The sequence below is a fragment of the Etheostoma spectabile genome, chromosome 13, assembly GCF_008692095.1.
Source record: "Etheostoma spectabile isolate EspeVRDwgs_2016 chromosome 13, UIUC_Espe_1.0, whole genome shotgun sequence".
In the NCBI taxonomy this organism is placed as follows: domain Eukaryota; kingdom Metazoa; phylum Chordata; class Actinopteri; order Perciformes; family Percidae; genus Etheostoma; species Etheostoma spectabile.
In genome coordinates this window covers 7268735-7282193 of record NC_045745.1, presented here as the reverse complement: position 1 = coordinate 7282193, position 13459 = coordinate 7268735, and the positions used below count along the sequence as shown (strand labels likewise).

General features: G+C 42.2%; 1 protein-coding gene across 2 annotated transcripts in view; it reads left to right on the top strand.

The window, feature by feature from the left end:
* Nucleotides 1–1337, top strand: part of si:dkey-250d21.1 (uncharacterized) — a 13145-nt gene extending 11808 nt beyond the window's left edge. For both annotated transcript variants that reach the window (XM_032533445.1, XM_032533444.1), the window contains exon 11: nucleotides 1–1337. This exon is cut by the window's left edge and continues 787 nt beyond it. In XM_032533445.1, coding sequence (XP_032389336.1) covers nucleotides 1–748 — 748 coding nt within the window. In that variant the 3' untranslated portion in view covers nucleotides 749–1337.
* Nucleotides 1338–13459: the final 12122 nt, after the last annotated feature.

Here is a 13459-nt window from a genome sequence, read left to right as displayed (position 1 = left end):
TACTTCAAACCAGCAGCAAGCATCACAGTTTTTTGATGCGATCCGAAACTTTGAGTTCATCCTGTCAACAGTGGTGCAGAAGAACATTCTGAGTGTAACTCAGAAGCTAAGTCAGGCTCTTCAGGGCAAACCCTTAGATATGTTACTCGCTGTGAATAATTTGCCCGATCTCAAAGCATCCCTCAGTAAACTAAAGAGTGATATTGACATCCATCACAAGGCCTGGTTTGAGGAAGCCACTGCGCTGGCTTGTAAACTCCACGTGACCATGTTGCATTCAGTGCTTCTGGAGCCATTGAGCGAGTTTTACAAAGAATCCGTAAGCATGAAGGTTGTAGAGCACTCCATAGCAGAAATTGACGACCTCTTCACAGAAAAGGTATTGGATACCCTGAGGTGTCTGGAGATTGTGCCTTACGCAATGTCTAAAGTAGAAACCAGCATTCTTAGTGGTCTCGTGTTCCGCCTGTATAAGGAGGACTTGCCAGATCAGGTCTCGCTTCACACTGAGATGAAGTCGTGGAAGGAGAAATGGTTGGATCCCCTGGCAGGCTATCTCCCAACCACTGTGCTCGATACACTCAAGGCGTCACAGATAAGAAGTTTTAGTAACATTGAAACTCTGCTCAGACTCCAGGTCATCTTGCCATTTTCAAGGAGGGAGAGCAACTTCAGGCAGGGAAAAAGGAGCTTCCAGGAGTTCATGCTGCAGGAAAAGCGATCCCTCGCTGAGCTACACCCTCTGTAGGAGTTGCAGGCAATTTGAGCAATGTGTTTGAGATGTCACCACCACCATACTTAAGAACTAATGTTACTCAACCCTAATTGAGGTCCCAAGTTCTGAGCTCAATCTTTCTGTGTACATTATTGATTTAAATTCTGTTTTTTTTTTGTTGTTGTATCCTGCAAACCAAGCCCTGCTATGTGTTTTTTTTTTTTTTTTTTTTTTTTTTTTATATAAATTCTGTAGTGTGTACAGTTGTACTGCCCAATGGGACCAATGTCTTGGCAAAAAAAGCAATGCTTGTGTGCCTTGATGCTAACGAATAAGTCACCCCATGTATCATGATAATTCGGATGTTGAAAAATGTCCCATTGGCGTTTACAGAGTTCTGTATCGCTTTCATGAATTCATTATAATGATTAAATTGCACCCTTACCTTTCCTGGGCACAAGTAGAAATGGTTTGTTCCATCATGTCTTCTGATGATTAATCATGTTTCCTGTCTCTTTGCAGGAAAGAATTTGCTGTAAACGTATCTTTTGAAAGAATGTTTCCTTAATAGGAAAACCTTCATATATATTTGTCAAAAAAGTAATAAAATGTTCCAAAAAGATGTTTTGTTTCTCTTTTTTATTTCAAGCTAGATGTGCAGTAGGCTTTCATCTGTTGTCAAGTCTGCAGTCACATCTGTAACTCAACACAAGATGGCGCAGTGGGGCTGTACTTCGTCTTAAAGAGGAAATCATCTGCTCCAAGTGCCGTTCTAAATATGTGAAAATACCTCTCAATTTTATCACTAAATGTGATTTGTAAATGTTGACTAATACTTAGAAGGAAGGAAGTTTAAGGAATTTAACTTATCCAGTTGTACTTTTTAGCTCGACTTCTTTGGTAAATGAAAATTCACAACTGCCAAGAACCTGTATTTATTTTATGATATGTGTTTATTATAAAGGTAAAGGAAGGGTGGAAAAAACATGAATTAGCAGTTCTATGCTCATGGGGCACTTCTATTGTTGCCCATACAGGCTGGCAGTGTTAATGATTGCTGGCTGAAAATAGGAACTTCACCCTCCAGCGTATAATGTATTAAATAAATTCTTGCATGATTCACTTAACTGATCATAAAGGATGTGGATTTAGAGAGAGTGTTGTTAAGGTCATACAACCGCTTAATTATCAACATACCTGGTAAATATTTATTTAGCAATTACCTTTTGTCTGCAAATAAAGTGTAAGATCTCTGCGATGCTGCGTATGTGAGAGACCGGTTGGACAAGCATTTGTCAGTAATGCAAAGTGTGGCGTTCAGGCTCCATTGTGCTTTGGTTAATATGTAATTTCTAAGAACAAGTGTGTTCTGTGGCTCTGCTGTAGCACTGTGTCTGCCTTACTTGTAAATTATTTGCTATGAATTCCAACCTTTATAAAAGGAATTTCAATAACAGCTACTGTACTGATACTTGGCGAGACACTGTAGCTATTATTGTGTTTGGCTTTGTTTAAGCCATAAGTTATTACTTTTTTATGTAACTGTTGGCCAATGGCAATGTCCCACCAAATGTACTGAATTTAAAGCTAACAATCATGTTATAAACTGGATTGTTAAAGCAACGACAAGAGGGAACAGTTTGGTTTTAGCCACCAACTTTAATTCATACATATATGTAAAACTATGTCTCACAATGTATTTCATGAATGAAAGCAAGCAGAATTTGCTATAACTACAAAATATTGCATCATATAGAAATCAATTTTCAAAGAAAAGTCTTTGCCTGGGAAAACGTAAGCATTTAGTGTGCTGTAAATGGTTTACTCTGATTCCACGGGGGAATCAGACCTGGGTCATACAAAGGTATCAGTATGATATTGAGAATGTTTCATAACCAGTTAAAAAAATCAATGCAACTACTTTCAAAATGTTTTGCATTGTGTGATATTTGAATCCCTACCCTGGTTTATTCTCCCTTTTAATATGTATATATGAATAAAACAGCTGATAATAAACAGATGCTATGAACTTAAGTAATGAAGTAATTGTTGAAGCCATGCTGACACAATACCCCAGGGCTTATGTAAGTCACTTTCAATTAATTAAAAGCTAAAGACATGATCCCAGCTCACACAGCTTTTATGAAAAGAAAGACTGCTGCTGTTGAAACCCTTCCATGTACTGTACACACACTTTGTGTTTGTTGACAGGAAGCCGCTTTATCTTTAACACTGATAACCCCACTGAGTGCACTTTTTCGTTGTTGTTGTTGTAAGAAACATGTACTCATCCTGTGAGCTGTAACAGCAGATGCGTTCCCGACAAAGCCCTGATTGTCGGTGGTCAGCTTAGTGTGAAAGGAGCATCTCCGTGTCCCCCGCTCAGCTGCTGAGCAAACGGATCTGTCTCCGCTGCGGGCCTCACTCTAGCCTCATCGTCTCATAACCTTGTCTCACTCTCCACCAAGAGGGCCTTATACCTCCTCCAAGCTGGGTTTTATTTATGTACACTTTGGATGTAGAAGTCTCAGGTGCCGTCTGTGTGTTTGAGCAGAAAGAACACATCCTCCATCTTTAAGCAAAACAAGGTATTGCCATAATTGACCCGTGCACCAGGTTTCCTGCTGGAAGTCAAGGTTCTGCACTGATGTAAGACCCGTGGCACTCTGTAATCATGTCCATACACAGCCAGGATATAACTACACTCTGGAGGGGAAGACACAGGGCTTAAGTGGATTTTATTTCAAGGTTCCCTTTCAGGGAAAATTGGCAGCGCAGGCCTAGAATTCAGATCCTCCTAGTATTACGAGCAAAACCTTTGGTTTGAATTATTCAGATGTCAACTTGTTGATTGCACTCTTAAAGAGCACTTCATTTTTACTTGCCATTGCCAAGCTTGAGGATTTTGAACTGTAAATGAAAAGTGAAGGATTGTCTTCGGTGGGTATGTTTTGCCAACACTGAAGTGTAGAACAGATTATCCGATCATGAAGCAGTAAAAGTAATTTGTTGCACAATTGCTGACGTGCGTTACTTCATTGTCTGAGAAGAGCAGTGCTCACTAGGCTACCTGATTTGGACCGGTGCAAAAGCATCCATTTCATTGTTTCTAGAACATCGCTCCGAGACCAATGGGCATGCGCTTTCATTCCGCAATCCTTAAAGAAGTGAGCTTTAAACGTTCATAAGGATGCTCTGGTGCTCTCACGCCTCCACCAACCCCAATCTAACAGACTATATTCATAAGAACCAGATGTATCTGCACAATTTATCTATTGTACTGTTTAGAGGCCTGCAGCCGGGCTGGTGCCTGTCCTTCCTCAATCGCTCTTCGGCTTTGTGTTTACCAGGAGGCGTGAGCGGAGAGCGCCCCAGACTGCTGAAGTCATCCCACACCCACATGGTTCACCTCCACCCCCCCCCCTCTGCCCTCAGCACCTTTTATCCTCTTCAGCGTCACCTCTTCAGACGCAGTGACATGGCTTCACACAGTGTGATAAAGGGCCTGCGTGAGACAGTCCTGCCACCCTTTTCTTTTTTTTTCTTTTTTTTAGATAATTTTTTGGGGCTTTTTTCCATGAAAGGTGGAATAGAGAGGGGGGGATGACACAGACTCGAACTCTGGGCCGCTGCAAAGGCCTCAGCCTCCATGGGGCGCGCGCTCTTACTGGGTGAGCTAAAGGTCACCCCACTCCTGCCACCCTTGACGCTGGAAGCAATGTCTCTTTTATAAGTAAAATACAGCCCCAAATATAACTCATGTGTTCACTTTGTAGTGATGTATAGCTCAGTTGTAATTCATGACTTGGACCAGATAAAAGTACGGAGCCCTTAAAGGGACATGGGGATTTTCTTTTCTTCCCCATGCAAACTAGAAACTGCGTGCACAAGGGAAAAGTTTATTGTGTGCACCAGAAAAAAATTAAAATTCCCCATGTCCCTTTAGGGCCTCCATATAAAAAGAGACAGCCTGCAGTGATGATGTCATACAGCTGCTCCATTGACAGTAAATAATAACAGCAACAATAAACAAGATATTTAGCGGATTATAGACACATTTTCTAATTCACAGCTGTAGATGCTGCACTCGCATTCAAATATAACTCATGGCAGAATTTCCATTGATGCAAAATCATGTCAAGGGGTAAAATCATCAACTAACGTCCTACTCTTCTAATTTCCATTTTAAGGGACTGTAGTGTGTGTCCAAACGACTTAATCACTGGAGTGAATCAATATGTAGTCACAAAGCAGTCTGCATGGAGAGCTGCTCTGCTGTCCTTCCGTTGCTCTTCAGCTGATGGATCCAAGTGTACAAGGGTTTAAGGACACTGAGGCACTTGGGAGAGTACTGACTTACATACTTGCCTTGATGAAGGCCTCCAAAGGCCGAAACACACTGTCTTGTTTTAATGATTTAGCCAAGAAATATACCAATGGCTTTAACCCTCATGTTGTCCTCGGGTCAAACTGACCCTTTTCCTATATCAATGTTCTTTTTAACTAACCAAAGTAACATGATTGATTCCACACAACGCTCTTTGGCAAGTACAAATCTCTACTTTCATTATTTTTGGGGTGTCTTCAATTTTATAGCATTTGAAAAACAAATTGAAGTGGTTTTGAAATAGTATTGAGTAAAAGTTGACATATTCCAGTCTGTGATTATCCATCAACATCCATTCCTTTAATTTTAGTCTGAATAATTCCTAATTTCTGCTTTTCTAACTCAAACATCAGGTATAATTTCCTACAAATAAGGTTTATTGACCATAAATTCCCCAAAATAACTGTAAAACTAAAGTTATACGTTAGTGTTACGTAGTGTTAAACGTAAAAAAAAGTGATAAACATTGATCAAAAGCGTCAACAAAAGTGTTGATTTTCAATTTTGACGGGAAGACAAAACAAGGGTTAAACGTTACCCTTCTGAGTGCCTCAGTGTCCTCAAACCCTTAAATAAATATGTAATCTATAATCTGTTTTAAGTTGGATTTCCCCTTTAAAGCCTGTTTGGTTGTCGGAGCTTGTTTTCATGCCGAGAACGGACTCATTTAGCCCAGATTTATGACGATGTGGTGATATGACGGGGCCGTGATGTGATTAATTAGATGTATTACTGGAATCCACTCCTCTCTTGGCTGGTTAACCCATAATGCAGGCAATGTTTATACCCTCGGCGCAAACCAGAACGGGGTTGGGGGGGGGAAATGACCCTCCAGTGCTGCTTAACTCCTGGGCTCACAGTCTCCTGTAGGACCACATGACGTGTTCAAAAGTGCCACCCATCTGTCACTTGAAAGGGCTCTGTCCTTTGAGCACAATGGAGAGAGAGGTTATAAACAAATGGGATACAAAAGACGCGGGTCCAGTCAGACAGACTGGACGGAGCTTGTTGTTTCTGGGGCAATCCCCACCGACCTACTGCAGCTTTCACAGGAGGTGGGTGAGGGTGATTGCATTTTCACATGGCTCATCCCAAGCTGTCACTGTCCCTCCGAGGGTCTGACTTGACAGATCTACCCTTGATACCGACCGGCTTGATACATATATACCGTCGATGATTATCCATAATGTTCTTATTATTTGTCAATAATGAGCTGCCGAGCCCTGCGCCGTTCCCTGTTGGAGATAGGCGGCTCAATATAAAAAGCAATCGTTATAATATGGTTCACCAGTTGTTTCCATTTGAGAATTCCCTTTGAAGTTGTTGCTTTATTTTATCTATGATGGTTGTTAATCAAATTCCTGGTTTTGATTTTGGTTGGATATTTATCCATGGTTAAAAATAGTTGGTAATAGAGAACAGGCAGAAATCAACATACCTCATCAGAGAGTTAAACCTTTATTAGGTTATCATTGGGGTTTGCATGTTCCATCGTTTTATTAAAAAATTGACATAATAAAAGCTACTAGATTAAAAAACAAATTAAAAACGTGGCAGTGTGTTTATGAGAATCTTTTTTTTTTGCGTGATTGTGTAATGATGGTTTGGCATTAAAGCTGAACTAAGTTAGGAACATTCCATCTCCATTCATTTCCCTTTTAAATCATTATGAAACATTTCAGCAAAGAAGAAATAAAAGTTGAATTAACATTAGACATCTTATTTTGATGGATTTGCACCGTTCGTTGGAGGCCAGGTTGGGTTTATATGTGTTAAGCATATTTGACAAAGGGTAACAAAGTCATGTTGACGTGCTTACGTGATGACGAGTGATAACGTGTGTCTGCGTGCTATTGAGCAGTGCGAAAAATAAACCGGTCAGTTCACGGACCAGAAAGACGATGGCGGTTTGTCATTTTTCTCCCGTCCATATAGATGCTAGGAGTGCTAACTAACCACTTTGGTGACTGTTTTATCGTGAGACTGCTGCAAGAATGTCTAGCGCTACAGGTTATGGGCCCAGTCATGCAGGCCAAAGGTGGTTCAGACTCTTATTCGACGGAGATGAGAAAAATTACGAACTCTGGGAAACGAGGTTCCTCGCGCACATGGAGTTGCGTGGCCTCAGAGAGGTTATCCTCGAGGACCCGCAGATAGATGAGGAAGACGAAGTGGCTCTTGCGGAAGACGAGGCAAAGAACGGAGAGGCATATGCAGAGTTAGTGCAATGTCTGGACAACAAGAGTTTGTCATTAATAATGAGAGATGCCAAACGCAATGGAAGAAGAGCACTGGAGATTCTCCGGGAGCACTATGCGGGAAAAGACAAACCCCGTGTTGTGAGTTTGTATTGTGAACTTTCCTCGCTCCATAAGGCTAGCAATGAAACGTAACTGACTATATTATTCGAGCAGAGACATATTCAGTCATTGAGAAGAGCAATGAACGTATAGTGATGGACTTCAATATCCATGGTAGTAAAGGGGCTACCAGATTCATACAAGCCGTTCGTCGTGCATGTCACCCAGACAATGACATTGTAAACATTCAGCGAGTTTAAAACAAAACTGGCGAAGTTTAAAGTACTGAAAAATATGGGCGAGTGAGTGAATGTAGAAGAAGACAATGTGATGAAACTAGCGGGGCAACGAGGTCGCGTGGAAGGAAGAGTAAAGAAAATGACCTGGCTGAGGTCGAATGTTACACTGCGGTAAAAAGGGACACATGGCCAGGACATGTCCTGATGAATCCCAGGCGAGAAAAGAGAGCGGAAATGGGACGCTCTACAACGTGGAAGAGGGCGCGGTCGGGCAGGCCGTGACCATGAAGAAAGCCGACGAGAGACAGGCGAGCCTACTCTTTCTGTTTCTTCAAGATGATGACTGTTCCACACAAAGAGGGAATAGAAGGGTCTCATGGTCGACTGCGGCGCTACAACACACATGATCATGACGCCACAAGTTCAAAACAGTCGACGACAGTTTCAAACCCGAGGACCACGTCATTGAGCTGGCAGACGGAACAAGGTGAGCGGATGCAAAAATGAGGGAGACCCGAACTCTCATGTTGGACAGTGAGGGGCGACGAGTGAAAACGAGGCTCAAGCAAGCACTCTACATCCCATCGTTTCCACAAACTCTTTTCAGTGAAGCAGCAACAGCCCGGAGCAGAGGTCCACTTCAAGGACGGTGATACGGGCTGTTTCCACAAAGATGGTACCAAGTTCAATGGATGTGTATGGTAGGCTGTATTACCTTAGCACAGTAAAAATGAAAATGTTGATGAATGTGTATGGTTGTCATGACATTCAAACCTGGCATAGGATACTTGGTCATTGTAATTTTGTGATGTTGCAAAATTAGAAAAGGTTGTTAAAGGAATGTCGTTAAAAGGAATATGACAGACAGTCCAATCAACAATGTGAATATGCACACAGGGAAATTCACACAACCAGAAACAGACAGGCAGATGCTAAAGCTACAGCTGTACTAGAGCTAGTACACACAGACCTATGCGGCCCTATAGAGCCAGCAGATAAAGATGGATACAGGTATGCAATAGCATTTACTGATGATTACAGTGGGATGATTTTTCCATACTTTATCAAAGTAAAGATTGACACAACAAAGCTACAGAAAATTATAGCAGACTACCCCATATGGAAAGATAAGTGCATACGGTCTGATAATGGCACAGAGTATACCGGGCAGGAGTTCCAGTCTTTACTCAGAGTAACGGGATAAGGCACGAGACAGTGCCCCTACCACCCATCAAAACGGAACTGCCGAGGAGGTTGGAGAACTCATTCGAGTGTCCGATGCATGCTATGGAGATACCTCTCAAAGCAATTATGGACATATGCTGTACAGACAGCAGCCCAAATCCGCAACAGTGCTACATAAGCGATAGAGCAGACACCTTACCGTGTTTTCACAGTAAAACACCTAATCTTTCTCACATGAAGATATTGGCTCTGAAGCTACGTGTTTAAACAGTAAGAAGAGCTGGACTCTAGGTGTGAAAAGGGGATCTTTGTCGCTATGATAATATAGTCCGGCATATAACGTGTACTACCCTGAGACAGGAAAAGTCCTTAAACATAGGCTGGTGAAATTCATCACCAAAGGTAACACAGATAGCCAGACCAAACAGATTGTAACGTGAGGGATGAGCTTGAGAATTATGACATACACCACCAATAGTCACCCAGGATCAGGGACAGCCTAAACAAGTAAGAGTCGAGTGTTGAGGAGACTGCTGAGGCAGGTCGACCCAGACAGACAGTACTCAAAGAGAACATGGAGAAAGAGTACCCTACGAGACAGAAAAGGCTCCAGAATCTTAAAAGACTACCAGTGTAGGGCTGAGTACATATGTTGAAGTGAAAATGTAGATTATTCTACAAAGTGGCTTATGGTGTACCCAAAACATTTAGAGAGGCTATGGACTCTAAGAAGTCAAAAATTGGATTGACGCAATGAAAGAGGAGATGAACTCTTTGACAGAGATGAGACTTTCACTCTGACACCACTGCCAAGAGGCAAACAAGCAGTGGGAGGTCGAGGGTATATGCAGTGAAAGAGAGCCCAGAAGGATCTGAGACTTGTAAAGCAAGATATGCGCAAAAGGATATGTTCAAGTAGAAGGGATTGATTTAAAGAGACTTTTTCACCAACAGCTAACATGACCTCGTCCGAGCATTGATGCAGGTAGCTGTACAGGAGGACCTTACCCTACATCAAATGGATTGTGAAGACTGCTTACCTCCATGCTCCAATGACTGTGAGTATACATGGAACACCACCAAGGTTTTGAGATCAAGTCAAAGACGGAGAACATTTAGTGTGCAAACTCAATAATTCATTGTATGGTTTAAAACTCTGGGCGTAACGTAACTGTTACTGCATGACCACCTTACAAAGAATGGTTTTGTACAAAATAATGCGATCATTGTGTCTACAGCAGAGATCTGACCATGAGAAAGTGATTTGTTTGGTATGGGTAGTGACTTGATCATAGCTGCGAGTAACAACACTTACTCAGTGATGTAAAAGACTGCTGAAGAGAAGGTTTAAGATGAAAGATATGGGTCCACTTAACACTTCCTGGCATTGACTTTGAACAGCATGAAGGAGAGTCAAATGACCCAAAAGAACACATAGAAGGATATTAGCAAATTTGAATGTCTGAATGCAACCGAGAGCCACCCCATGTGAGCAAAAGTTAAATTTTGACAGTGAGGGTGAAGTCATTGACTCAACAGGATACAGAGAGATGGTAGGTAGCTTGATCTACTTATACATGTACCAACCTGACCTGAGCTGGGTTGTTAGTAAACTATCACAACACCTAGCCGAACCAAAGCAACAGCATTGGGCTGCAGCAAAACACCTACTGGTACTTAAGGGTACTAGAGATCAGAGTTACACTACCAGAAATTTGAGGAAGCCTACAACTGTGGATACAGTGATGCTGATTGGGCATCTGATATAAGTGATAGGAGGAGTACAACTGGTACTGTTTCAGCTTAACTGAAGATGGTCCAGTTATATCATGGAAGAGTAGGAAACAGCCTACGGTTGCACTATCCACCTGTGAAGCTGAGTATATGGCACTAGCAGCCACTACTCAAGAGAGTATGTACCTTATACAGCTACTTAAAGGAATAGATAGTAGTAAACCACATGACCAGTCAAGATATACGAAGACAACCAGGGGCGATAGCTTTATCCAAGAACCCAGTATCCACAGAGAATCCACCACGTAGATATAAAGTATCACTTTGTACGGTCTGCACAACAGAAGGGAAGATATCTATAGAATTTGCCCTACTGAAGACATGGTACTGATGTTCTTACCAGCCAGTGAAAAAGTGTAAGTTTGAGAAGTTCAAGGATATTTGTTTGGAGAGTAATGTCAACTGCAAAATGTTGAAGTTTTGAAGTTTGTAGACCACTTCCAAGTGTTGAAGTTTTATTATGGAGTAACCATAATGTGTATGTTTTGTTTGTTTACCACTATTGAAAGCTTAAACATGTCTTTGAGTGGGAGTGTTAAGCATATTTGACAAGGGGTAACAAAGTCATGTTGACGTGCTTACGTGATGACGAGTGATAACGGTGTCTGCGTGCTATTGAGAGCAGTGTCGAAAAATAAACCGTCAGTTCACGGACCAAAGACATGCGGTTTGTCATTTTTCTCCCCCTCCATATATGCTAGGAGTGCTAACTAACCACTTGGTGACTGTTTTATCGTGAGACTGCTGCAAGAATGTCTCCGCTACATATGTATCCTGATGGGAGCATGGGAGTATTTTCCAGCGCCATAATAGAAACCCTGCACCCATTCAGGCTCTGATCCTCCTGGGTGAAAGTTGAGTGTCCTGACCCCCCCCAACCCCCCAACCCCCAGCACCACCCACCCTCCCTCCACCTCGGTGAGCCTCCAGATTCGTGATATTGGCTCGACCCACTTGAGATTGGAAGGACAATGGCTCGATGCGGTGGGCCTGAGGATTCCTTCCTCCCAAACATTAACCCTGTATTCAGCCAGAGCTGGGCTAAATCCCTTCTTCATTCAGGCTATTTTGAAATTGCATATTTTTCTTAAACACTTAAACGGACATACACAGTTGCTTTATATAATATGCAGCTGAAAATAATTACTATGTAGAGAGACATAGTAATTATTTCCAGCTGAATATTTTAATATGTCCCTCTGCTCTTACTCACCTATGTACCTATGCACGTATCTCGTTATAGGTGCTTTTTTTTGTGTGTGTGTTTTTCAAATTGTATTTACTGAATTTCTGGACTGTATGTATTTCTAATGCATTTATTATGTAGCCCTCCGTCCCTCTCCTAAGTGGCTATGTCACTTGTCAGGCCAAGAACTTGTTCTTAATAACTTGCCTGTAAAAAGTAATAAAGGTGAAATAAAACAACATTTTTGTGATATACAAATGCACATGCACTGTTTCAACAAAGGCTATTTATGTACATTTACCTGTTGGGCTCTTGGGATATTTCATTGGGGTTATATGATATCCCATTGTTTAAAGGGAGTTATCTAATGAATGAAGCTCATTTAAAAATAAACTTCCAGCTCAGGCTCGACCACATCTGGATTAAACAAAAGTGTGTTGTAGAAATATATATTTATATATATATATATATATATATATATATACACACACTGGGAATGTTTTTATTGTAAATATAATAGGACATCTTTTCACCTTGTAGGTTTTTGTCCTGTAATCCCATCATGTCCAAAACTGATTAACATGAAAGGACAATGCAACTGTAATAATATCTCCATAAAGCCGTTTTGATCCTTGATGTGGATTACCTATCATAACTCATCTCTGATTCCGCTGTCATGGGACATGAGTTATTTCATTATCATAAACTCTGGGGGGGGCGCTTATCCCCCTCGGTCTCCCTCAGAAGGTGTCCTCCCCCCTCGGTGTTGCTTGGAAGGTGAGATGTGAAGATCAATGGGCTGCGTGTTGATCCTAGCTCAGGAATGGAGAGCCTGAGTGTAAAAAGTCTCTCTGTAGACGGGCCTGGTCCTTCTGAAAGCTCCACGACTCCCACACACGCTCCGACCTGTGCCCATTCGCAGTTGACTGCCATGTAAAACACATTGACTGTCTGGAACCAGGATCACAGCCCCACTGTAACAGTGTAAACATGGAGCTATCATACTGGGTGTGTAAAACGTAACGGTGGACCCTGTTCAGCCAACAGATGTATGCCTCATTTACACTGCATGGTTCAGCTCGACCTAAATCACTTTTGGTACCAGGTGCTTTCGTTTTATTTTGTTTTCTTGCGCAGCGTAGTGCACGGCGTAGTGCGCGGCTTAGTGAGCGGCGTAGTGTGCGGAGTGGTGTGCGGAGTAGTGTGCGGCGTTGTGTGTGTAGTAGTGTGCGGCGTAGTGTGCGATGTAGTGTGCGGCGTAGTGTGCGACGTAGTGTGCGCCATAGTGTGCGGCGTATTGTGTGGCGTAGTGTGCGGCGTACTGTGTTGAGTAGTGTGTGGCGTAGTGTGCGGCGTACTGTGTTGAGTAGTGTGTGGCGTAGTGTGCGGTGTAGTGTGCGGCATACTTTGTTGAGTAGTGTGGCGTAGTGTGTGGCGTAGTGTGTGGCGTAGTGGTGGCGTAGTGTGTGGCGTAGTGTGCGGCGTAGTGTGGGCCATATATAGGGTTCAATTTTAATTTTATTTATAGCATCAATTCATAACAAGAGTTATCTCGAGACACTTTACAGATAGAGTAGTTCTAGACCAAACTGGATTAGGGTGCGGCATACAGTGTGCTGTATAAAAGAAAAGAAAAAAATCTGGATCGAGTGT